General features: G+C 37.6%; 1 protein-coding gene across 3 annotated transcripts in view; it reads left to right on the forward strand.

Moving 5' to 3' along the window:
• The window catches only part of CTCF (CCCTC-binding factor), a 51,039-nt gene that overhangs the window by 14,658 nt on the left and 8,633 nt on the right, over window positions 1-27,748 (forward strand). For 2 of the 3 annotated variants that reach the window (XM_081274985.1, XM_081274984.1), the window contains 6 exons: window positions 14,003-14,792; window positions 15,128-15,298; window positions 19,387-19,520; window positions 22,374-22,494; window positions 23,095-23,244; window positions 27,089-27,249. In XM_081274985.1, the coding sequence (XP_081131111.1) occupies window positions 14,012-14,792; window positions 15,128-15,298; window positions 19,387-19,520; window positions 22,374-22,494; window positions 23,095-23,244; window positions 27,089-27,249 (1,518 nt within the window). In that variant the 5' untranslated portion in view covers window positions 14,003-14,011. The remainder of the gene's footprint in view (window positions 1-14,002; window positions 14,793-15,127; window positions 15,299-19,386; window positions 19,521-22,373; window positions 22,495-23,094; window positions 23,245-27,088; window positions 27,250-27,748) is intronic. The other variant, XM_081274986.1, reaches the window with a different exon arrangement.

A 27,748-nucleotide genomic window follows, 5' to 3' on the forward strand; every position in this document is an offset into this window, starting at 1 on the left:
GCCTTCTGATGATATGGTTCACATTGTCCTTTATTAGACTGGTTTAGATGACCTTCATATTAGACCTCTTCAAAGTTGCATGGGGAAACTCATGGGGAATTAGGGCTATTTCTTACCAATGTAGACAAGTCTTCTGATCTCCAGGAAATAAGTTGGAATTTTTTTTAAAACAATCTGTTGTGCCTGTGACAGAGTATATTTGACAAAAAATTATGGTGGTTTCATTTAGAAAATAGATTCCTAAGAATTGTCTTTATTACAGTAACAAAATGGATTATTCCAAATACATGTATATTTTATAATAACCAGTCTCTGTAAATGACTAAACTCTTGAATGATGAATATAAAAGGATAATTTGGTTGTTTTCCTCTGGGAGTTATCTGACATATGTGCTGTGTAGCTGTGTAATCATTGTTTATACATTACTGAATTTTGATATTTTCTAAAGTTGATGTATTCAGTTAGCTGTTACTTAAATGGCAGGTTGCTTTTTTTTTTTTTAGTTGTCAATGGACCTTTATATTATTTATTTATATATGGTGCTGAGAATCAAACCCAGTGCTTCACACATGCTAGGCAAGTGCTCTTCCACTGAGCTGCAATCCCAGCCCGGCAGGTTGCTTTTTAATCTAATCTGTAATTGTATTGAGATTTTTGTTGTTGTTGTTGTTGTTAAAAAAATGAGCCTGGTACAGTGGTGCACACCTGTAATCCCAGTGACTTGGGAGACTGTGACAGGATAATCACAAATTTTAGGCCTGCCTTGGCAATGCAATTTAGCAAGACCCTGTCTTAAAATAAAAACAAAAAAACGGCTGGGGTGTAGCTCGGTGGTAAAGTGCCTCAGGATTCAGTCTCTAATGCCACCATTAAAGAAAAAAAATACTAACACAACAATAAAGAATATTAATTTATATAGTTTTCACTTAACATATCGTGTTTTGTTTTTCCTTGTTCCCTTCCTGCCACTTGTACTATACAAGAACCGTTTATGTGTTTCATGTGATGAGAGTGTCTATTGTTTACCTAACACTGGTTTGTATCCACTGGTATAGAGGATGCAAAGGTCAAAGGCATCGTTTCTGCTCTTAGAAAGGGAATTTTGTGTTGGGGATGATATGCAGACATTGGACATTATACTGCAGTTAAACAAAACCTGAGGTCAGTCTCCACTGTTCAAAATTGAAAAGACATTGAGGTAGGGATTGGCTTGAACTGGGGATAAGAGTAGACACTGGGATGGAGATGTCTAACAGGAAGTATTGAAAGGTGAGATTGAGTGGGTGGAAGGGATGGGAACAAACTGTACAATGCTCCAACTCTGGGAGCTAAGCCAGATAGTTTGGACTTGATTCACTAAGCATCAACCATTATGAGGGGGTTTTGTTGTTTTGTTTTTGTTTTAGGAGACAGGGTTTCACTATGTTGTCTAGGCTGTCTCTGAACTCCAGGGCTCAATTGATTTTTCTGCCTCAGCCTCTCAAGTAGTTGGGGCTACAGGTGCACACCACCTTGTCTGTCTGCACTGTGAGTTTTTGAGCTCCATTTTAGGAAGATTTAGTCTGACATTAATGTGCTGAGCAAAGAAGGACCAGCACGGGAAGCTGTTGGGCACCCCCCCACACACACATACTGTTGTTGTCAGTATTGGGAATTGAACCCAAGGCCTTGCACATAGTAGGCAAGTGCTATCACTGAGTTATAGCCCCAGCCCTGTTCCTTTTTTACTTTTCTGTTTTTCCTCCATTCCTGGATTTGATAAGTTACCAGGTTCTGTCAACTGGTAAATACTTCATCCTATAGATACTCAGAAATTTATCAGAGAAGTCATTTTTATGGGGAAAATTTATTTAAGATTTGTGATTAAGAATTTTAAGGGAAGGAAAGGTCATATTGTCATTCAACTAAACTGTATTGTTGCCTTTTGGGCTGGTTTATAAGGATACAGAGCTGGTTGAAGCCCAAACTATGAAGTAAGTACCATTTTCTTTTTATAGAAAAGGAAACAAAGGTGTGTAAAGTAGAATATCATGGGCTGGGGCTGGGGCTCAAGCGGTAGCGCGCTCGCCTGGCATGCGTGCGGCCCGGGTTCGATCCTTAGCACCACATACAAACAAAGATGTTGTGTCTGCTGAAAACTAAAAAATAAATATTAAAATTCTAAAAAAAAAAAAAAAAAAAAGAATATCACACTCCAGGGCACACTCATGTTTAGAAAAACCAGAATTGGAATACAGGTCTCTGGTTTTGTGGGGTGTTTTCCTTTGGTACTGGGGATTGAATCCAGGGCACTATACCACTGATTTATATTCCCAGCCCTTTTTTATTTTTCATTTTGAGACAGGGTCTCCCTAAGTTACTGAGGCTGGCCTCAAATTTGCTATCCTCCTGGGTAGCTGGGGTTACAGGCATGCACCGCTATGCCCAGCAGGTCTCAGGTTTTTGGTTTTTTTTTTTTTTTGTACCAGGGATTGAACTTCAGGGGCACTTGACCACTCAGCCACATCTCCAGCCCTATTTTGTATTTTATTTAAAAACAAGGTCTCATTGGGTTTCTTAGCACCTCGCTTTTGTTGAGGCTGGCTTTGAACTTGTGATCCCCCTGCCTCAGTCTCCTAAGCCACTGGGGTTACAGGCATGCGCTACTGTGGCCATTAGTTCTCTGGTTCTTAATAACTATTCTGACTTTCCCCCCTCCTTTTTAAAAATATAGAACAAATATTTTCCTCATATTAAGTACAGTCTGTCCTCTGTGTGCCATGTCCACAGATTCAGCCAACTGCAGATCACAGATACTCAGGAGGAAAAACTGTTTTCTGCACTTAATACAAATAAAGTTTTCCTTGTTATTTCCTAAATAATACAGTATAATATCTAATTACATAGTATTTGTATTCTTTTAGGTATTACAAGTAATCTAGAGATGATTTAAAGTATAATGTGGGAGTTTGTACATAGGTTATATAAAAATACTATATCATACCATTTTATACATAAGTGACTTGAACTTTTGCAGATTTTAATATACACATGGGGTGGTGGTTGAATCCTTGAACCATTCTCCATGGATACCAAGAGAATAATATTATTAAAATATGATACTTAATGTGTACATAATGTTGTATTCCATTTTGTGGATGTATCATTTTTACCAGTTCTAACAATTCTCCTGTGGTTGGATTTTTAGGTTGTTTATAATTGTTCACTTTGCAAACATGTAATCCTAATAATTCAGGAGGCTGAGGCAGGAGGATCACAACTTCAAGCCTAGTCTCAGCAACTTAGAGATGCCTTAAACAACTTATCAATATCCTGTCTCAAAAAAACAAAACAAAAAAAAACCTTAAAAAGGCTGGGGATGTGGCTCAGTGGTTAAAGCTCCCCTGGGTTCAGTTGGCAATAATAATAATCATACCCTTATAATCCTGTTGTTTTTGAGGCTGGTCTGTCTCTAACTCCTAGGCTCAAGTAATTCTTCTGCTTCAGCTTCCTGAGTGTTAAAACTATAAAAGCACACCTGTAGCTTGGCTAATCTTATTCTTAAAAGTCTGAAATAAAATTACCAATCTCAATATGAATGTTATTTATAAAAGTTTTTCATTCACATCTTCAGTACCTTCTGTAGGACTGTGCTGGTTTAATTGCACCAGGACTAATTTGGAAAGTATCCTTTAAAACGTCTTAGCGGGGCTGGGGATGTGGTTTGATCCTCAGCACCACATACCAACAAAGATGTTGTGTCCACCGAGAACTAAAAAATAAATATTAAAAATTCTCTCTCTCTCTCTCTTTCTCTCTCTCTCTCTCTCTCTCTCTCTCCCCTCTCTCCTCTCTCCTCTCTCCTCTCTCACTCTCTAAAAAAAAAATAAATAAATAAAACAGCTTAGTAGTTTAATAAAGATAAAACTTCCCCATTATTTTAAGTTTCATTTTAACAAGGTTCCTTTTTCTTTTCTTTTTTTTTTCCCCCTTCATCTGCCTTTTGTGTGTGTGTTCCAAGGGCCTCATGCATACTAAAGAGGCATTCTGCCCCTGAGCTAGCTGCACACCCAGCCCTGCCATTCATATTTCTTTGAGTTCTGTATTTATGTTCTTTGCCCAGTTTCTTCTTTGGGGGTTTATCATTTTCTTACAAGTTTCTGATATTTATATAAGAAAGGTGTTAATGCATTAGTACAGATATTTTAAAATTTTTGTTCAACATATTTTTGTCATGTAGTATTTTTTTCTTTACTTGAAGGTGGATCTCAGACATTTTCTCTGATTTATCTATTTCCCATGCTTCAAAACACAGAGCAAAAGATAGCTCATTTTTTTTCTCTAAGTAATTGCAGTTTTTCTGGCATCTTTTATGAAATAGTCCTCTTGTCCCCACTAATTTAAAATGACAACTTTTTAATGTGCTAGTGTTTATTCCTGGATTTTTTTTTTTTTAAGGAGGGAGGGAGGGAGGGGGAGAGAGAGAGAGAGAGAGAGAGAGAGAATTTTTAATATTTATTTTTTAGTTCTCGGCGGACACAACATCTTTGTTGGTATGTGGTGCTGAGGATCGAACCCGGGCCGCACGCATGCAAGGCGAGCTCGCTACCGCTTGAGCCACATCCCCAGCCCTTTTTTTTTTTTTTTTTTTTTGTTAGTTGCCTGTGGTAGTGATAATACCATATTAATTGTCATGCTTTATGCTATGTTAATGTTTGGCATAGACAGTGATCTTTGTTATTTTTCAGAAATTTTATTGCTATCTTCAATCTTCTGTTTATTTTTTGGCAGATTTTTAATTATTTTATATAAAATGGAAGAAATGGCATCATTACAATGGTTAACATTTCTAGTCATTTATACAGATTGTAGTGTCCCTCCTAAATGGGGTCTTTATGTCTTATGAAGAGTTGTATCGTCTTGAAAAAGCTCCTACAGATTTTTTTTAAATCATTTTATTATTCTTTTTTAACAAATGGCCCCAGGGATAGGGGACCAGGGGAAGGGGGAGGAGGGGAAGCGAGGCTCCAGCCCCACAACCCCTCCCCACCCACCCCTTTCCAGATTTTTTTTTTTTTTTTTGTAGTTGTAGTTAGATAGCTTGCCTTTATTTTATTTGTTTTATTTTTATATGGTGCTAAGGATCGAACCCAGTGCCTCACACATGCAAAGCAAGTGCTCTGCCACTGAGCTATATAGCCCTTGCCCTTTTTGTTGTTTTTAAAACATTTTTTTATTTTTAATTATTTATTTATTTATTTTAGTTGTAGGTGAACACAATACCTTTATTTTATTTTTATGTGCTACTGAGGATCGAACCCAGTGGCTCACATGTGCAAGGTGAGCACTTTACTGCTGAGCTATAACCATACCCCCCCCCCAAGTCCCCTAGTCATTGTTTTTTGATATGTTTGTTGTAAGTGGTATAGGTTTATAGTTTAATTTTCTGTAGTTTCTATTTAAAATACATGTGTACAATTGTAAATTTATTTATATGCCCTATTTTTAAGTTCATTTATATAGCTCACAAAGAATTTGAAAAAATGTATAGAAAATAAAAATAATAATATAAATTTATTTTAGAAACCAGAAAATACAGGGCAGAACAAAAAACGTTATTGCATAGTTTAAGAAGCAATAAATTGATCACAGTGTGGCCAACTAAAAACTAGTACCTGTTACACAGGTCTCACAATGAAACAAAAAATTCTTTTGTTGAAAAATAGCTTTTCCAAGCATTAACTCCAAATGTAATTTCACCGTGTATCCTTTAGTGCAAGCCAAGGGCATAATGCCAAAACAAAACTCAGTGAAAGCAGTTCTGTAGGGGATAAGACCATGTGGTCCAAGAATACCCAGCTTTCTGATGGTCTGGCATAATTCTGGGATAAAGCCTAGAATAGAATGCTGGGTTCCACAAAGAGGTCAAGTCAGATAAGGACAGAAAAGTCTCCTTTGGATTTACTAGTTAAGGGCCATTGCTGGCTTCAGAGCATTTCAGTAGAGTATTAGGGAGCAGAAACCAAATTGGTGTGCTGAGGAGTAATAGAAGTAAAACTTTGGAGACAGCAAATGTAAATTTGAGCATGGAAGGAATAAAGAGAAAGTGTATACATGGGAAAACTGAGCAGACACTAAATTGGTGGATGATTATTTCTAAACATAGAAATATAAACATCTTTTGGGCTAGGGTTGTGGCTCAGTGTTAGAGCGCTCGCCTAGCATATGTGAGGCCCTGGGTTCGATCCACAGCACCATATAAGAATAAATAAAATAAAGATATTGTGTCCAGCTAAAAAAATAAATATTAAAAAAAGAAATATAAACATCTTTTATCTTTTACATGCTTCATTTTTCACTTTCCATAAATGAGACTTGAATAATCTGGGGATGGGGTGTTCCAGAAGTAAATGTAAACAACCTGTTTTTATTGGTGTAAGTTCACGAAAGAGATTTGACAAAACTTACAAGATACAACCAACTCAAACAAGGAGAGAGCCACTAAAGAATTAATGGGATACTGTCTCAAAATAAAAAATAAAAAGAGCTGGGTGTATGGCTCAGTAGTTAAGTTCCCCTGGGTTCTATCCCCAGTACCTAAAAATTTAAAAATAAATAAATAAACAGGAAAGAAATAAAGAGTCTGAAGAAGAAGGGAGGAAATGGATTGGAGCTATTTATAAGGGTGAGGCAGCTAAGAGCGCTGTCCCCAAGGAGTAGGGAGTGAGGCCTGGTCCAGCCTATTGGGTTAGTTATTGATTCAGAGGAGAGACTTGCTTTTCCTGGAGGAAGTTAGATTGAGGGATCTACTGCTTGAAAGGATGCACTGAGATTTCTAAGCAGTGTCTGGGAGAGGTTGGTAGCTTGTCACTTTTTGTTTTGTGTTTCTCTGTAAAAATATTAGTTACTATTTAAGACTTGAATAGATGCTGATGTTCATGGACCTAATGCCATTTGTTCTTTTCATAATGAGCAAATACTGTTAGCTCCTCTCCTTGACAACACAGTTTGTTTCAATTTGTACTACTTTATACCAGTTGTTTGTCTACTGTTATAATTCTTTGACTTTTTTTAGACTGTTTTTAGAAACACTCAGTTTCTAACATTTTAAGTTTTCAGACTCAGAAAGACAAAAGTGGATTTTTCTGTGTTCTTCAGATTGTGTCCTATAAACCCTAACTCTGAGATTAAATGTTTTTCGTCTACTGATTTTATATTGGAATACTTAAGCAGTCTGGGATTATGTAGTATTTGCAGGCAGAACCACCATTAACATTTACAGCATGTGAATTTTTGTTCTTTGTTCTTTAATAACTTTCACAGTAATATCTCTAAGGTAGATGGGGCTTATTCTGTGTTCCCTAAATCCAGACATTATTATTATCATCCTCTTTGCTGTAATACTAACTGTGGGACCTTTGTGGCCTGGAAAATTTCTCTCATTAAAAAAAAAAAAAAAAAGTAAAAAGTAATGGTGTAAAAAAAATAAAAAAATAAAATGGTGTCATATGCTCCAAAAAAAAAAAAAAGTAATGGTATAATATAAGTTGGAAAGCCAGATTCTGTGCATCAGGGCAGCACCTGAAGTTCTGTGTTTCTAAAAATCTCCAAGGTTACCCCATTTTTGCTGGTCCTGAGACCAGATTTTGAGCAGCAAAAGTTTAAAGCTGTGCTATCCAATAAGTACAGTAGCCCCTAGTTCAAATTGAGGTGTGTTATAAAGTACTTAGTATGAAAAAGAATATAAAGTATTTCATGAATAGTTTTTGTATTGATTATGTGTATTGATTACACCTTGAAATGATAATATTTTGGACATGTTGGGTTCAATAAAATAGATTAAAATTAATTTCACTTGTTCATTTTGCCTTTTTAACCAATTTCTTCAAATTATGAATTTTTAAAACACATTTTATATTACACATGTCTCACATTTGTGGCTTACACTGTGTGTGTGTGTGTGTGTGTGTGTGTGTGTGTGAGAGAGAGAGAGAGAGAGAACTGGGGATTCAACTCTTGGACACTCTACCACTGAGCTACATCTTCAGTCCTTTTAATTTTTTATTTGAGACAGGGTCTCACTAAGTAGCCCAATCTAGCCTCCAGCTTGGGATCCTCTTGCTTCAGCTACTCTTCAGCTACTTGCTTCAGCTTCCTAGGTAGCTGGAATCATAGATGAGTGCCACCACACTTGTTTCACATAATATTTTTATTGAGCAGTGTTGCAGTAGAGGATTCCTATTTCCAAAAATAATCCATCTTAGCAATATTGGGTTTGTATACAAAATGATAGTTATGCTTAAAGTAGTCTTTAATAACAAGAAATGTAAATGAGATATCTCTATCTCTGTCTCTCTCGCTCTTTGGAGACGTAGTCTCACTAAGTTGTCCAGGCTGGGCTGGAACTTGTACTCCTACTGCTTCAACCTCCTAAACTTCTGGTTGAGACATTTTTAAGTATAAAACTGTAGTTATTTTATCAGCAGAGACATTTGGAGCAAAAGTGATTGCCACAGAACCTCAAGATTTTGTTGTGCTAAGAATGATTTCAGTCTGAGAAGGATAAGAAGGACATAAAGTACACAGTAAAAAAGGGAGATCGTAGTGGGAACTGTGTTCCTATGAATAGACAAACAGCTTGACTGGAGGGGAAAGTGTGTGCTAGAGGAGTGCAGCAAATCAGAAATCTGAATAAATTGTCATAGGTCAGACAGTGGGGGACCTTGAAATCCAGAAGATATTAAATACATCTTTTCCCCCCCAAAAAATTAGATACATTTTGATAAGGAATTCAAGCCCTGATGTGACTCTTAACTTTCCTGCCCAAAAAGCATACATTATTTTCCATTGCTGACCACATAAGATTTACTTCACATTTTCACATTTTGTCATTTAAGGCCATCCAAACTATGGTTGTAACCAGCACCCCTTTTACCTTTCCTCTGTCCTGTGCCTTAAGCCAACTCTTTTTTGGGGGGTGGGGAGGATCTCTGTACTGAGGATGGAACTGAAGGCACTGTACTACTGAGCTGTATCCCCAGCTCTTTTTTCTTTTTCTTTTTCTTTTTTTTTTTTTTTTGAGACAGGTATTGCCAGTTGTCAAGTTTGGCCTCAGATTTACAGTCCTCCCTCAGCCTCTCCAGTAGCCTGTGCCACCAAACCTGGCAATTCTTACCCTTCCTTATAAGTTCTTTATTTTACCTAAAGCTCTTAACACCTTTTTCCCCAAAACACATACATACTCCAGACTGTCTATGTACCCTGCTCATGTTTCAGGATTCCATTCCAGTTCCACATTTGGGCAGCATTTTGCTCCATAGCTGTTTGTTATCTTTCTCTAAACCTTCCTAATCTTACCTTGAATTTTTGTACCATTTTTGTCCTGAACTTGTAGACTGCAGAAACAGGCCTTGCCTATCTCTCTCCAGTCTTTGTGCTGCCTTATAGTTAGTCCTGGCTTAAGGAACCATTTCTCACTGCTAGTGTGGACACAGAGCTTGCACAGATAACTGGAAAAGTATATCTCTAATAGAAGTAGCAAAAGCTTTGTTTGAAACTAAGCCAAGATGTAAAACACTTTAAATATTAATTTGGAAGTAAACTTTTATTTTTTCTTGTTTATTTTTGTACTGGAGATGGAACCCAGGGGTGCTGTAACACTGAACCACACACTCAGCCCTTTTTATTTTTCATTGTGAGACGGGGTCTCTATAATCTGCTAAGGCTGGCCTTGAACTTGCTATCTTCCTGATGCAGCCTCTCCAGTCACTGAGATTACAGTTGTGTGCAGCCACGCCTAGTTATACTTATGTTTTGGTAAGGTCATAGAGTATTGTTTTTGGGACTGGGGATATAGCTTAGTGGTAGAGCACTTACGTAGTACATGTGAGGCACTGGTTTACTCCTCAGCACCACATTAAAAAAAATAATAAAAATAAATAAAAGGTTTTATGTCCATCTACAACTAAAGATATATCTTCTAAAAAAGTATAGCAATACTTTTTTAGGTTGGCCTCAAATTTAAAGTCCTCCTTCAGCCTCCTGAGTAGCCTGTGCTACCAGACCTGACAGTTCTTACCCTTTTTTATAAGATTATTTATTTAACCTAAAGCCCTTAATGCATTTTCCCCCAAAACACATACACACTGAATTAGATTATTGCGCAGACCCATTTTCTTCTTAGGAATGTGAGTACTCTCTACTCCCAGGACTTCAGATCCACAATATATGAGTTGGCTGATTATTTTCTGTTATATTTTCAATTTGGTTAGAATTTATTTAGTAATTACCAACCTAGTCACAGTATTGAGTAAAAACCACTTGTTAGATGTATTTCTTGTCCTCGGGGAACTCATGGTCTCATGTAAGAGAAAGACTAATGTCAAGTTGATAATAGAACACTGGAGGCTGTGTTGTATGCTGGCTAAAAACAAGGCTAGTAGAGTCTGAATCTAAGTTCTGATTCTGGCTTCAAAAAAACAGGATGGAAAACAATGACAGAGAAATGGGGAAATGTTGCTCAGTGGGTATACAGTTCAGTTATTTTAATATGAATACGTTCTATAGACCTGCTATACTACATAGTACCTATAGTTAATAATGTGGTATTCTGCAGTTTGAATATGAAAAGAGATTAATTAGATCTCATGCTAAATATTCTTAGCATGAAAAACTAAATAAATCCCACAGCAATACAAGGAAATTTTTTAGGTGATGTTTAGTACCTTGATGTTGGTTCATTATCACACACATACCAGGATGTATTTATACCTACCACAAACATACATCCAGACAAATTCAAAATGAATAATTTTTTAAAATATATCAGTTATACCTTAATCTTTTCTAAAAACTTTTGACAGCATGTTTTGTTTTCTATTTTTTTTTTAATTTTTTAGTTGTAGATGGACACAAAAACCTTTATTTTATTTTATTTATTTATTTTTATGTGGTACTGAAGATTGAACCCAGTGCCTCACATGTGCTAAGCAAGCGCTCTACCACTGAGCCACAACCCCAGCCCTTACAGTATGTTTTCTAAGGTGGAAATTAGCTTAAAAACAGCAAGGTAGGGCTGGGGATGTGGCTCAAGCGGTAGTGCGCTCGCCTGGCATGCGTGCGGCCCGGGTTCGATCCTCAGCACCATATACCAACAAAGATGTTGTGTCCGCCGAGAACTAAAAAATAAAATATTAAAAATTCTCTCTCTCTCTCTCTCTCTCACTCTCTCTCCTCTCTCACTCTCTCTTAAAAAAAAAAAAAACGGGCTGGACATGGTAGTACATGCCTATAATCCCAGTAGCCTGGGAGGCTAAGGCAGAAGGAGTTTGAGTTCAAAGCTAGCTTCAGCAACTTAGCAATCTCTAAATAAAATACAAAAAAGGGCTGGGGATGTGACTCAGTGGGTAAGGGCCCCTGGTACCAAAAAACAGACGAGGCTCTCTACTGGTGTTTATAAATAGATGTAAGAGATATAAACAGTTTGGCCAGGAGAATCCCAGCAACTCTGGAGGCTGACACATGGAGGATCATGAATTCACAGTCAGCCTCAGCCACTTAGGCCCTAAGCAACTTAGCAAGACCCAGTCTCAGAAAATAAAAGGACTTGGCATGAAGCTCAGGAGTAAAGCACCCTTGAGTTAATTCTCAGTTTGAAAAGGGGGCGATGGGACTGGGGTTGTGGCTCAGTGATTGAGTACTTGCATAGCATGTGTGAGGTACTGGGTTCAATCCTCAGCACCACATAAAAATAAATAAATAAAATAAAGATGTTATGTTCGTCTACAACTAAAAAAGAAAAATACAGTTGTTATTGTTTGTGGTGGTGGGGATTGCTAGGTGAGTACTTCATCCCTGAACTACATTTCTAGACCTAAGATTGATTGATTGATTGATTGATTTTTAGGTACAGAGGATTGAACTCAGGGGCACTTGACCACTGAGCCACATCCCTATCCCTATTTTGTCTTTTATTAGAGACGGGGTCTCACTGAGTTGCTTAGCACTTCACTAAATTGCTGAGGCTGGCTTTGAACTCGATCCTCTTGCCTCTGCCTCTGCGCCTCTGGGATTACAGGAGTGTGCCACCACACCCAGCCCTAAGATTTATTTTTTAATTCACCTATTTTTAATTGACAAATAAAAATTATACATATTTATATTGTACATGGTGTTTTGAAATATGTATATGTTGTGGAATGACTAAATCAAGCTAATTAACATACAGACTACCTCACATACTTCTTTTTTTTTTTTTAGTTCTGGATGGACACTATGTCTTTATTTTGTTTGCTTATTTTTATGTGGTACTGAGGATCAAACCCAGTGCCTCACATGTGCAAGGCAAGGGCTCTGCCACTTGCCAGCCTCTCATATACTTCTATTTTGCATTGAGAAAACTTAAAATCTATTCAGTGAGCCAGGTGTGTTGGTGCATACCTATAATCCCTGCAACTCGGGAGACTAAGGCAGGAGAATCACAAGTTCAAAGCCAGCTTCAGCAACTTAGTAAGACCTTGTCTCAAAATAAAAAAACTAAAAAGGGCTGGAAATGTGGTTCAGTGGTTAAGCCCCCCTTGGTTTAATCCTTGCCCCTCCCCCCCGCTCCCCGAAAAAATTCTTCTCAGTGATTTTGTACCTAGTTATTAATTATAGTCTCCTTATTATATAGTAGGTCTCTCTTTTTTAAAGCATTTAATCTTTGCGTTTTTCTTAGGATTATGTTTTAGTTGTCAGTGAACCTTTATTTTATTTATTTATATGTGGTGCTGAGAATTGAACCCAGTGAGCACATGTTAGGCAAGTACTCTACCACTGAGCTATAACCCCAGACCACTATTTGTTTTTATGTGGTGCTAAAGATGGAACCCTGTGCTCACCTGTGCTAGGCAAGCACTCTACCACTAAGCTACAATCCCATTACCCATATAGAAGGTCTCTTGAACTTACTCATCCTAAATGAAATTTTGTGAAAAACAGTTATAGCTGTGCTCCCCCTTATGCCATCAATGTCCCCTGGACAGGAAAAATTTTATATATTTTTGACCATCTTTTCCCCAAAATGTTTAAGATTTAAGCTAGTTTTGTTAATAATTCTTTAGTATCATCAAATATCCAGAGTTGCACAGGGCATGCCTGAGACTCTGGAGGCTGAGGCAGGAGGACTACAAATTCCAGGACAGCCTCAATAATTTAGTGAGACCCTCATAAGCTTAGCAAGAAATTGTCTACAGAAGGAAATAAAAAATAACTAGGAATGTAGCTCAGTGGTAAAGCACCCTTGGATTCAATCCCCAACACACACACAAAATTTTTTTTAAATTCAGAGTTGAAATTTCTAGTTGTTTCATGTCATTTTTAAAATCATTTATTGGTTTGAAGGTTGATTTGAAGGTTCATATATTGTTAGTAGTTGCTGTCCTTTGTATCAGAGTTTCTCTCCCTCAGAACTGTTGACATTTTGGGCCAGATCATTCTTCATGGTGGATTGACCTGTTCCTTGTAGAATGTTTAGTAGCATTTGTCCCCACCGGTTACAAGTAGTAACAGCCCACCCTAGTAGTAGCAACTAACAATGTCTCCAGACCTTGCCAAACATCCCTGGAGGCAAGATCATCTAGGTTGAGAATTTTAAGTTGATAGGTTGTCTCTCCAACCTTCCTGGTTTTTTCTTCTGGTCGTTTATTTGCAGAAAAAATACAAACTAATCCTTCATTGTTTCCCCTTAAACTGGGACTTTGCTGATGTCATCCTTGCGATGTAATTTAACATTCTCTGTTGTCTCTTTCCTGTTAATTGGTAGTTGGATCGAGACTCTTGGTTCAGATTTTTTGTTTTGTTTTGTTTTGATTGACAAGATTGCATCATAGATGACACTTTTTCTTCTATCAGGAGGCATATAATGTCTGCTGAACAGCCATTGGTGCTTAATTCATTTACTGGAGTTCTTTTTTGTTTTAAAATGTATGTTTTCATTTGACAAACTTTATCTTAAATAATAATCTGTGTTTTCCCTTGATAAAGGAAGGGGATATGGAAGGTGAGGCGGTTGAAGCCATTGTGGAGGAGTCTGAAACTTTCATTAAAGGAAAGGAGAGAAAGACTTACCAGCGACGCCGGGAAGGGGGCCAGGAAGAAGATGCTTGCCACTTACCCCAGAACCAGACCGATGGGGGTGAGGTGGTCCAGGATGTCAATAGCAGTGTACAGATGGTAATGATGGAACAGCTGGATCCTACCCTTCTTCAGATGAAGACTGAAGTAATGGAGGGTACAGTGGCTCCAGAAGCAGAGGCTGCTGTAGATGATACCCAGATAATAACCTTGCAGGTTGTAAATATGGAGGAACAGCCTATAAACATAGGAGAGCTTCAGCTTGTTCAAGTACCTGTTCCTGTAACTGTACCTGTTGCTACCACTTCAGTAGAAGAACTTCAGGGGGCTTATGAGAATGAAGTGTCTAAAGAGGGCCTTGCAGAAAGTGAACCCATGATATGTCACACCTTACCTTTGCCTGAAGGGTTTCAGGTGGTGAAAGTGGGGGCCAATGGAGAGGTGGAGACACTAGAGCAAGGGGAACTTCCACCTCAGGAAGATCCGAGCTGGCAAAAAGACCCAGACTATCAGCCACCAGCCAAAAAAACAAAGAAAACCAAAAAGAGCAAACTGCGTTACACAGAGGAGGGCAAAGATGTGGATGTGTCTGTCTACGATTTTGAGGAAGAACAGCAGGAAGGTCTGCTGTCAGAGGTTAATGCAGAGAAAGTTGTTGGTAATATGAAGCCTCCAAAGCCAACAAAAATTAAAAAGAAAGGTAAAATGAATTTATCCATAATAATCTCATCATTTTGGGATAAAGCGTACAACAATTCATATATAAGTTGTATTTTATGAAATGTATTTTTTAAGGTTAGTATCTGGATACCAGTTTTTTTTAACCAGTCTAATAGAAGTTTTTTCCAGATGAAGTTCTTTTTTTGTAAGTCCTAAAAGAAAAAGAAGTAAATCTATAATGATGAGATAATTTTAATTTAGTATGATTGAGTTCATTATAAAGGTGAATGATATATATTTGTAAGAATTAAGAATTGGGATTAATTTTAACACCTTGAAACCCTGCAGCAAGTAAGTGTTTTATTTTGTATATAGGTGTAAAGAAGACATTCCAGTGTGAGCTTTGCAGTTACACGTGTCCACGGCGTTCAAATTTGGATCGTCACATGAAAAGTCACACTGATGAGAGACCACATAAGTGCCATCTCTGTGGCAGGGCATTCAGAACAGTCACCCTCTTGAGGAATCACCTTAACACACACACAGGTGCCGGATAAGAATGTGGGGGCTACAACATGATAAAGGTTAAAACTTGGGTTTTATCTAAGCTGATTGAAATAGGAAGTTAAAGAAGGAAGATTTTTTTTGTTGTGTCCTTTTTGTAATCTTGACTTTACCATAAGCAGGTACGCTGTAGTTACATTAGTTAAATGCAAATATCAAGAAAGCTTAGTGGGGGCCCAGCGCAGCGTGCCTGTAATCCCAGAGACTTGGGAAGCTGAGGCAGGAGAATCGCAAGTTCAGAGCCACCCTCAGCAATTAAATTGGCACTTAGCAACTCAGTGAGACTTCATCTCTAAATAAAATATAAAAAAGGGCTGGGGATGGGCTCAGTGGTTAAGCACCCCTGGGTTCAGTTCCCACTACCAAAAAAAAAAAAGCTGAGTGGGATATAATCCAAATGATACAAGGATGATGATCCAGAAAAAGATTATCATAGTTTCCTGGAATAATTCCTGAAGACTTAACCATGATGTTGTGAGGTTTTTTGTTGTTGTTTTGTTTTATTGTTATTTATTTTGAAACACGGACTTGAGGCTGTACTCAAACTTGCAGTCCTCCTGCCTCAGCCTCTCAAGTGTCAGGTGTGCACCACAATATCCAGCTGTGTTGTTGAGGTTTAGCAACAATGACACACACAAAAGCAGTTCGGGGCTGGGGATATAGCTCAGTTGGTAGAGTGCTTGCCTTGCATGCACAAGACCCTGGGTTAAATCCCCAGCACCACACACACACACACAAAAAAAAAAACAATGACAAAAAATTATCTCATACAGTATCAGGTAACAAATGCCTGCATTATGAAAAAGAATATTAGAAATAGAAGTAAAATTTTACCTTTGTAAGAACTGGCATTTTCTGTTCCTGGTTGTTTTACCACAAGGAAAGATAAGTAATTCATAATCTGAGAATGGCAAGTTTAAGGCATCTTTCTGATAGTTCGGACATTCATTTGTTTAAGTGCCAGACATACTTTAATGGAATGTTCAGATATTCTATTATAGCTTTTTGTTGGTTATAGAAAGGTTATAGTGGAGAGATTTCTGCACTAGGTTTCTTTATTAGTCTGTTTTGGACACTTTGTGTTTTCAGTGTAGTATTTAGTTATAAGTTCTTTCAACTTGGTTTTTCATGCAGAATAGTTCTTCTATCCATAGTCTCTACCTCAAGCATAATAGTTTTTCTTCTCTCGTTGTTCTCTACCTTATTTTATATGACAACTCTGTGTGTGTGTATGTGTAGGAGGGTACTAGAGATTTGATGTAGGGGTACTTTATCAACTTACCATTCTTCTACCTTAACCTCCTGAATCTCTGGTACTACTCTTGTTTTTGATGTCCTGGTTGCCAGATGAATGAGTGTCTGTTGGCCTACAATCAATAAGTTTTACACAAGTATATTCTTTGCTAGTGTGACTTAGTCATTTTATAACATCCCTCTAGATTTTACTTATATGTTTTGGTTTGTTTTTGTTTTTTTAGTTGTAGATGGACACAATACCTTTATTTATTTTCATGTGATATTGGGGATGGAATCCGGCACCTCACATGTGCTAGGCAAGCTCTCCACCACTGAGCTACAGCCCCAGCCCGATAATATGATTTATTTGATGCTTTGAAGATACTATAACAGGAGCATTAAATTAAAGTAGCTTTACCCTGTATTTTTTTTTTTTAAAGAGAGAGTGAGAGAGAGAGAAAGAATTTTTAATATTTATTTTTTAGTTCTCGGCGGACACAACATCTTTGTTGGTATGTGGTGCTGAGGATCGAACCCGGGCCGCACGCATGCGAGGCGAGCGCGCTACCGCTTGAGCCACATCCCCAGCCCCTTTACCCTGTATTAAGACAAGCTAAGATGGGTGTACTTGGATATAGGTACTCTGTCCTGATTTAGTCCTCAGCTTTGAGAATAAGTTCAGTAGGTTCCCCAGAGCTGTTTTGGTAGGACTGATTCATCCTACTAACAAGCCTATAACATTCAGGTATGTATCCATTTTCTAAATGCAGTTGTAATACATTCTAGAGGGCACCCTTGCCTATGTCAGGGTGTTAAAGCAAATGAAAGGTGACTTGGTGAACATGGACCTTCAGCAGAGGGACATAGGTGGTCATATGGTATAGCCTGATGGAAACCCCTGCTCCACACTTGTGTCCACTTCTTTGCTAATTGCCATGTTTGTTTCTACCAGAGACAGGCCTCTTAACTCCCTGCTAGATAGTACTAGGTGAACACCACAAGTTATTTTTCAGCTTACCTTGTCCTAACAGAAATGAATGTTGCTTTCCTTTTCTTCATGTTTGTTTTAATTTATTTACCTGTACCACCAGACTACGTACATCACAGAAAGAACTCTATCTTTCACTCTTACATCTTCAGTGGTACCAAAGAAGCAAATTGAGCAAATAAATGTCCTGGAATTTCTTAGTTCCTATAATACTCTAGTCAAACTTTGTACTCCAGGATTCTCTTCATTTTCTTAATCATTTCTATGTATGGCTAGTCCCATTCATTACATTGTGACACTTCCTGATTCCATTCTCAAAGGTAGCCTTTATTTTCTTTTTAATTTTTTTTAATATTTGGTATTATCTGCTGTCAACCTTTACCTGCTGTCCACAATTAAGAGTTCCTAGTATCTGAGTAAGTCTATAAAAATAGCACTGTGTTATGCTGTCAGCCTTATTTGCAAAGTAGCTGGAAAAGATCAGTTATAGAACTACTATGTGAGAGTATATTAAAATCACTAAGATTTTTTTCAGCAAAAACAAGAGATATAGAGGATATGATATTCATTAAAAATGTTTAAATACAGCCAGACATAGTGGTGTGCACCTGAAATCCTAGTGATTTAAGAGACTTTGGCAAGAGGATCACAAGTTCAAGGCCAGCCTTAGAAGCTTAGTGAGACCCTATCTCAGAATAAAAGGAAGAATGGCTTGGAATGTAGCTCAGTGGCAGAGTACCCCTGGGTTGAATCCCTACTGCCCCCCAAAAGTTTAAATATTGAATGAATTGACATTCAGATTACAGAACATTAAATATGGATATACTTTAAAAAGTAGTCTATAGAAATTACATAAAAAGCAGGACTACTTTGTAAAGTCTTTGATAAGCCCCTATAATTCCTTATCAGAACAAATTTATATAGAAAAGTTTGTGCTGGGTGCAGTGGTACATGCCTGTAATCCCAAAGGCTCAGGAGGCTGAGACAGGAGGATCTTGGGTTCAAAACCAGTCAGCAATTTAGCAAGGCCCTAAGCATCTCAAAGGGCTGAGGATGTGGCTCAGTGGTTAAGTCCCCCTGGGTTCAATTCCCAGTACCAAACCAAAAAAAAAGAAGAAGAAGAAGAAGAACAAGAAAACAAATTTGTGTGTTTGTGTTGAAAGAAAAAAGTTTCAGGATATGGACAGTCCAGTGGCCCTGTTATTTATAATCATAAAACAATAAGACTTAATGAATAATGATCTAGTCCAATCCATTAATTCTGTGACCTATATTTGATAAAACATCACAATTATATATTTTTATTTAGCAAGGGTTGAAGCAGATGTAGTTTTTATTAACTTTTAATCCATAGTGACCAGGATATTCACAAAACAGAGATAAGAAGGATTTTATGTCCAAAGGCAACAGATTGAAGTGGGTAATTAAGAGAAACTGAAACCAGACATGTTGACACATGCCTGTAATCCCAGCATCTCAGGAAGCTGAGGCAGGAGGATTGCAAGATGACCTCAGCAGCTTTGGGAGACCCTGGTTCAAAATAAAAAGAGCTGGGAATGTAGTTTAGCAGTTAAGCACTGCTGGGTTCAATCCCTAGCACTGAAAGAGAGAGAGAGAGAGAGAAATAAATAAATAATAAAGTTTGGCAAGTGTTTTCACATCCTGAGACTAGTGTTATAAATTCAGCTGGGTCTTCCCACAATTTGTAGAGGTATTCTCAGTCTAGTGCAGAATTGAAGGGATGACTAGGATCCAATCTCATGCACTAATTCTGTTCCACACATTGAACTCTCTGTTACTAACTGCCCTTTTCCTTGTTCTTCCTCTTATCCCCTCATTTCTGTAGGTACTCGTCCTCACAAGTGCCCAGACTGCGACATGGCCTTTGTGACCAGTGGAGAATTGGTGCGGCATCGTCGTTACAAACACACCCACGAGAAGCCATTTAAGTGTTCCATGTGTGATTATGCCAGTGTAGAAGTGAGTGTTCAGCTCCTTGTTAGAACCTTTCTTAAGGAAGTAGATCATGATTTCAGTTTGAAGATAATAAAAATCTGAAATGCCTTTAAGATGAGGTAGAAAATCTAGTAGATAATATTAACAGTCAAATACACACAGCCTTCCCTAAAAAAAAAATTGTAATGACTATTAAATTTTTACTTATGGGGCTGGGGATGTGGCTCAAGCGGTAGCGCGCTCGCCTGGCATGCGTGCGGCCCGGGTTCGATCCTCAGCACCACATACCAACAAAGATGTTGTGTCCGCCGAGAACTAAAAAATAAATATTAAAAAAAATTCTCTCTCTCCTCTCTCACTCTCTCTTTAAAAAAAAAAAAAAAATTTTTACTTATTGGGGCTGGGGATGTGGCTCAAGTGGTAACTCGATCGCCTGGCACGTGCGGGGCACTGGGTTCGATCCTCAGCACCACATAAAAAAAAACAAAAATGTTGTATCCATATACCTAAATTACTTGGAAGGTTTGGGGCTGAGGATGTGGTGGTAGATCACTTAGGTGTAGCCCTGGGTTCAATCCCCAGCACTTGTGGGTAGGAGGAAAGAATGTTTTACTAATTTTACTGTTTGAGGCTATTCTCTTGTCAAACTGGATAGGGATACTACCAAAAAGAAAACTATATTATTTTCACAGAGAAGCAAAAAATATTAACCAAGGGGCTGGGGATATAGCTCGGTTGGTAGAGTGCTTGCCTCACATGCACAAGGCCCTGGGTTCAATCGCCAGCACCACCAAAAAAAAAAAAATAAAAAAGATTCACTTCAATAAACCAAATTTATTTTTTAAAAAAACCAAATTAACCAAATCTAATAATGTACTTAAGAGTAAATGATTATTTGAGTGTATCTGTGGCACAAGTATATGAAATTATTTTTAATAATTAGGAAATTATTGATAATACAGTACATTGAGTGGCTAAAGAAAAATTATATGACCATTTCTGTAGATATCTAAGGGGAAAAACTATAAAATTCAATTCTTGTTACTATATGCAGTCCCTGTAGGTTAAAAGTAAAACTTCTTGAGCTGGGGCTGGGGCTCAGCAGTAGAGTGCTTGTCTCCCATGTGTGAGGCCCTGGGTTCGACCCTCAGAACCACATAAATAAAATAAAGGTATTGTGTTCACCTACAACTAAAATATATATATATTTATATTTAAATTTTCCTTATTTAAAAAAAAAAGCAGAAACTTCTTTAATATGAGTCAGGCATATATTATCAAAAACCTATAGTAAACCCACCCTAATAACTCTGAAATATTGAAAGTGTTCCCATTAAAATCTGGAACAAAATGATTTATTCATTCCTACTAGAAATTCTAGCTAATTGTAGAAAATAAGAAATGAATTATAAATGGAAAGACAAAGCAGTCATTTTTTTTTTCAGATATACTTGTTTGCTGATGAAATCCAAAATTATCAGCTCAATGACTTAAAGCAGGAAGAGTGGTAAGGAAGAAGAGTAGAGTGATCAGACACAGAAAGATACAGAAATCAGTCATTTTTTCCCCAGTGCAAGGGATTCAAAACAGGTCTTTGCACATGCTGAGCAAATGCTCTTACAACTGAGCTATGTATCCATCCCCTAGAAATCGGTAGTATGTAGATTGAGTATTTATAACGTGAAATGCTTGGGACTAGAAATATTTCATATTTCTTGAAAATTTTTTTGAATCTTGGAATGTTAGTGTATATTTAAAGACTATAGGACCCAAGTCTAAACACAAAAGTTCATGTACGTTTGGTATACAGCTTTTATATACATAGACTAAAAATAATTTTATACAGTATTTTTAGTATGTATCTCTTTTGACTGTGACCCATTATTTATGAGGTCAGGTGTGGCATTTTCCACTTGATAACATCATGTCAGTGCTCAAAGTTTTGGATTTGGGGTCTGGAGGTGTAACTTCATGATAAGAGTACTAAGAGAGAGAGAGAGAGAGAACATTCAGTAATGCTGCTAGCATAGTTATCTGACCACTTACCAAGTGTGAAAGTTTAGTGTATTACATAATTACAATAGTGTTTTTCTTAAAATCAGAATACTTTAAAAATTTTGAGTGAAAGATTTAGTGAGGGTTGGGGTTGTGGCTCAGTGGTAGCGTGCTTGCCTAGCATGCATGAGGCACTAGGTTCAAATCTCAGCACCACGTAAAAATAAAGACAATAAAGTCCATCAACAACTAAAAATATATTTAAAAAAAAAAAAGATTTAGTGAGTGTTCAAAGCACTTCGAGTCAACTTTGAAAGTCAGTTTGGGATAGAGTACCCAGTAGGAGACTTAAACAATAGAAAGTGATGAGGAAGAGAAATGAGATGCCCCTAGAGCCCAGCTTGGCTAGGAAATGCTTATGATATGGAAGAAGAAATTAAATCACACACTTGGATTTGAATTTTGGAGAAAATTGATCCATAAGTAGACATGGATTTTTAAAGATTTTTACAGAAAATTTCACATATAGAGAAGAACTTGAGATATAACTTAGTGGTAGGGTACTTGCCTGTCATGCGTAAGGACCTGGAACAGTAGCAGAAAGGAGATATATGTGGAAGAGCATACTACTCCCCCACATACCTGTCTTCTAGCTTAAATAAATATTGGTGATCAATCTTGACTTACCTAGGCCCCTTTCCATTTACTCCCTTCCCTTAGAATATGATAGGGCTTTGGAGGCAAATAATGAATGGAAAGAAATATCTTTTCAACTTTTTCTAGCTTCAGAACCCAAAACTAAGCTTTTGTGCATAACCCACAGTGCTCATGTTAAAATCTATTAATAGAAGTGTAAGTGATTTGGTTACTTTCATATTTCAGGTCAGCAAATTAAAACGTCACATCCGCTCTCATACTGGAGAGCGCCCGTTCCAGTGCAGTTTGTGCAGTTATGCCAGCAGGGACACATACAAGCTGAAAAGGCACATGAGAACCCATTCAGGTAGGACTTCTCCCTTGTTATTAATGAGCTGCGTTTATCCTATGGGATCCTGTGAACTACCACATGGTCCCATGCCTATTTGAATGGAAGGCTGCTAACAAAGGCTCTGGCATATCATCTGAATTATTACTTCAAAAAAGAGAGTAGATGTTGCTTTGTTCAGCTTGAGTTGTTCTACAACATGGAAATAGTATTTTTGAGAGAGAAATAGTATGAAATTTTAAAATCTAGAGTTTTTACTCTAAAAGTCTAGATATATAATCTTAACTTTTATGTTCAGTTTGCCAAAGTAGTCTCTTTCTAAAAAGGAAAAGTTGTAGATCCTCTGCCTAGTTGCCCACAAAGGTAAGCATTGCTATAAAGAACTACCTTTTTCCTAATGTGAAGAATTCCATATCAGAGCTGGGTAGAGGCGGCCTTTAGCAGTTTAGGATTTGTCATCTCTGAAGATACGAACAAGCTGGGTGCTGAGACTGAGTTTTAGCTTTCCAAAAAAGACCTGGAAATTCTGTGGCCTACCATATCAGCCACTTCTGTTACCCTCCAACTAAATCATAGTATTTATTCATTTAATTTGTTCATTCTGTATTTCCTTTTAAGGAGAAAAACCTTATGAATGTTATATTTGTCATGCTCGGTTTACCCAGAGTGGTACCATGAAGATGCACATCTTACAGAAGCACACAGAAAATGTGGCCAAATTTCACTGTCCCCACTGTGACACTGTCATAGCCAGAAAAAGTGATCTGGGTAAGTAAATTTACTAGAGGCAAATTAAAAACATTTTTTGAATGATTCATAAAAATATGAAGACATAAATAACTTTACCTGGGCTGGGGATATGGCTCAAGTGGTATCTCGCTCGCTTGGCATGCGTGCGGCCCAGGTTCGATCCTCAGCACCACATACAAAGATGCTGTGTCCGCCGAAAACTAAAAAATAAATATTAAAAAACTCTCTCTCTCTCTCTCTCTCTCTCTCTCTCTCTCAAAAAAAAAAAAAAAAAAAGAAAAAAATGCTGATGAACGGGCTGGGGTTGTGGCTCAGTGGTAGAGCGCTTGCCTAGCACATGTTGAGGCCCTGGGTTCGATCCTCAGCACCACATAAAAATAAATAAAGTAAAGATATTGGGCCCAGCTAAAAAAATAAATATTTAAAAAATAATAATAACTTTACCTTCTAACTCTTAAAGTGTCTTGTGTATGTGGCCCTGCCATTTATTGAAAAATTGCTTAGCTGCTGTTTTTCTTTTCTTTCATCTTCTATCTTCCTACAGTGAAGCTATGAAATCCTGTCCTGATTATAAATCATAAATAAATTGATGGAAACTAATGAGAGGAAACAATATACCTTGAATTACTAGCTTTCTTTCCCCATATAGGAAAGTGACATACTATAATTCAAAGTAAGGTTGAGCCGCTTCAGATTTTTCAGAACATTTGTAGTTTCTCTAAATAATTGAATTGCTTTGTTGGTAACTATTCTTTTAGTGGTCTAACTATTCTCATAAATAAATAAGCTAAAGTTTGCATAGAAGTAGAGTTTAAATCCAGGCATGGTTGCACACTCCTATAATCCTAGTGACTGGAAGCTAAGGCTGGAGAATCACAAGTTCAAGGCCAGCCAAAGCAATTTAATGAGACCCTGTCTCAAAATAAAAGGGAATGGGGGGATACAGTTCAATTGTAGAGCATACCCTTGTTTGATCCCTAAGACCAAAAAAAAAAAAAAAAAAAAAAAAAGACAACTTATTTTTCAATAACAAATTTTATTTATTTATTTATTTTTTTAAAAAAGAGAGAATTTTTAAATATTTTTATTTTTTAGTTTTCGGCGGACATAACATGTTTATTTGTATGTGGTGCTGAGGATCGAACCCGGGTTGCATGCATGCCAAGCAAACCGCTTGAGCCACATCTCCGGCCCTCAATAACAAATTTTAGTGTGACCCATATTTTAAATTATGGTCACCTAGATTTCTCCCTTTGATTTTCTTATTTGATTTATTTTATTTATTAATTAAATTTAAAAATTTTTTTTCCAGTTGTAGTTGGACACAATGCCTTTATTTTATTTATTGTTATATGGTACTAAGGATCGAACCCAACGGCTCGAATGTGCTAGGTGAATGCTTTACTGCTAAGCCACAACCCCAGTCCCTATTTATTTATTTTTTTTTTATATCAAGAATTGAATCCAAGAATGCTTAACCACTGAGCCTTATCCCCAGAACTCTCTCTCTTTTCTTTTTTTTTGGTACTGGGTTTGAACTTGGGGGCATTCAACCACTAAGCCACATCCCCCAGGCCTATTTTGTATTTTATTTAGAGACATGGTCTCACTGAGTTGCTTAGCGCCTCGTGGTTGCTGAGGCTAACTTTGAACTTGCAATCCTTCTGCCTGCTGGAATTACAGGTGTGCACCACCATGCTCAGCTGTTTTTCTAATTAGGAAAAGAAATGTAGAAACTGGATGTGGTGGCACACACTTGTAATTCCAGAGACTCAAGAGGTCACAAGATCGAGGCCAGCCTCAGCAATATAGCAAGGCCCTAAACAACTTAACGGGACCCTGTCTCAAAATAAAAAATAAAAAGATCTGGGGATGTGGCTCGGTGGTATGGCACCCCTAGGTTCAATCCCCAGTACCCCAAAAAGACATATAGAGCTGACTGGCATGGTGGATTGTGTCTATAGTTCCAGCTGCTCAGAAGGCTGAGGCAAGAGATCACTTGAGCCCAGGAGTTTAAGGTCAGCCTGGACAACATAGCAAGATTACATCTCAATAAAAGAAATAAAAATACTGCCCAGTGTTTTCTCTGTCCAAAAGATGCTGCTCCTTGAACATTATTCATATCTCCCAACCCTGTCAAACCACGGTCTCACGTGATAGTTCAGTGCTCTACCACCAAGCTACGTTCCTAACACACTTATAAATATTTTTATTTTTAATTACATTGTTCGGTTTTAGACTTTTTCTTTTATTCTTTTACTTTTTTGCTTATTTGATCTTCACATCTACATGAGGTAAAAATGGCATGTCTTATTCTGATTTTATAGGTAATGAGCCTGAGAACCAGGGAGGTATCTTTATCTAAAGCTATATGACATAGTTTATGAGTGACAAAGGTGAACTTAAGTTCTCAAGTTCTCTTGGCCCATTGCTCACACTGGGTTGTATATCTAAGTACCCAGGCCTTAGCAGCAACATATGTAGCTGCTGCATAAATGGCCTGTCTTTCTGCAGCACTGGTTTTACTGAAAAAGTTTTAAGGAAAGTTAAAACTTCAGCTGGTACCTTAACACATTTTTATATTAATATGACTATGTTGACCAAAATGCAAACTAACACACATTTTTAAGATGAAACCATGAATTTGAAAGCAGAGGTTTTGTGCTTCACATGTGATTCACAGGTCCCAAGGGCTGGGGATATAGTTCAGTTGGTAGAGTATTTGCCTCACATGCACAAAGCCCTGGGTTCTATCTCTAGCACCACACACACATACACACACACAAAAAGATTCACAGTTCACATGTTCATTTTATTCCACTATTAAGTCCTTTGTTAGGAAGTTTTAAAAGGCACTGTCTTCAGGTAGAGAAAAGGGACTTATTGGGTTTTGTCATATAGAAACTATAATCTAAACCAATATTCTCATAGGAAACACTTATGAACCATTACAACACTGTCCAGGTTATTCCATTTTAAAAAATTACTCACTTTGGGGCTGGAGATATAACTCAGTAGGTAGAATGCATGCCTTGCATGCACAAGGCCCTGGGTTCAATCCCTAGCACCACAAAAAAAAAAAAAAAAAAAAAAAAAAATTGTGCAAGTAAATATCTTGGATGTCTTTTTTTAATTTACATGATACCTATAGAAAAAGTCAAACATAACAAACCCTTATTAGGCACTTAATTGCCTAGGAGCTATCAAATAAGTTTCTCCCAAAACCAATGGAAGTTTGTTTTTCCCCCTTCCTCCTAAGTTTATGTTCCTACTCCAGATTTTTTTCCTTTAAGTTAGACATATACAACCATCTATCTCTTGCTATCCCCATCCCTCCTTTGATATCACTGGCATTTCATATTCAGCATGTATAAAACTGGCCTATACCTCCCCCACCACAAGAGATAGATTGGTCTTCATTCTTTTCTACTATTCTTTATCTCAGTAAATGGCTTTACCACCTACCTAGTTTTCTAAGCCAAAATCCTAGAGGTTATTCCTGGCACCTGCTCACTCTATATTTAGTCACTAACGCCTATTAACTCATCTTCCTGAATCTCCTATCACTTCTTCCTCTTCCACATCCAATACCATCCTCCTTGTCCAAGCTGCCATCTTATACCTATCCTGTTTGGACAATCTTAACAGGTCTTTCCCTCATCTGTCATTAGTCTTGTCCTTTTTGTGTGCGTGTGGTGCTAGAGATTGAACCCAGAGCCTAGTTTTCTAAGCCATGCATGCTAGGCTAGTGTTTTACATCCCCAATCTCTGAAATTTTCCAAGAAATAGAAGAAACATGGTATGAACTTACTGCAATGTTTGTTTGTGTTTTTACAAGTTGGACTTGGTTTTGTGTTTTCAGGTGTCCACTTGAGAAAGCAGCATTCCTATATTGAGCAAGGCAAGAAATGCCGTTACTGTGATGCTGTGTTTCATGAGCGCTATGCTCTCATTCAGCACCAGAAATCACACAAAAACGAGAAACGCTTTAAGTGTGACCAGTGTGATTACGCTTGTAGACAGGTAAGGATCATCATAGTTAGAAAGATATTGATGCTTTAATCATGTCAGCCATAATCATAGGGCTTTTGTATATATAGTATGGTGGCTACTGGGTAGTATTTTCCAAATGTGGTTTATGAGGAAAGACACTAAAATGAAAGGTCATGTTTCTTGTCAATTGTATCTGGGTTTCCAGCTGATGTTTTGTTCAGTTACATCTTACCTTTTTCTAGGACAGACTACTGCCTTCTTTCTCAGAATGCTGTGGGAGTTTAATCCAAGAGTTAAGAGGAAAGAATCTGTTCCTTGGGTCTAATGATTGTTAGCATACTGGAGAAGCAGTCTAGCAGGATGATTAGCTTTCTCTCTGTTAGGACTTTTGGAAGCAATTTTGCACCCCGGTAAAGACTACTATCATCTTGGCAAACAGTATTGAGTTAGCCCCTTGACTGGGAAAGGCCTGTCAGCCACATTCATACAGGCAACAGCTGAAGTGACAGCTCCATGCTAGGCTCTGAGG

The sequence above is a fragment of the Spermophilus citellus genome (assembly GCF_964194105.1).
Source record: "Spermophilus citellus genome assembly, chromosome: 18".
Taxonomy (NCBI): domain Eukaryota; kingdom Metazoa; phylum Chordata; class Mammalia; order Rodentia; family Sciuridae; genus Spermophilus; species Spermophilus citellus.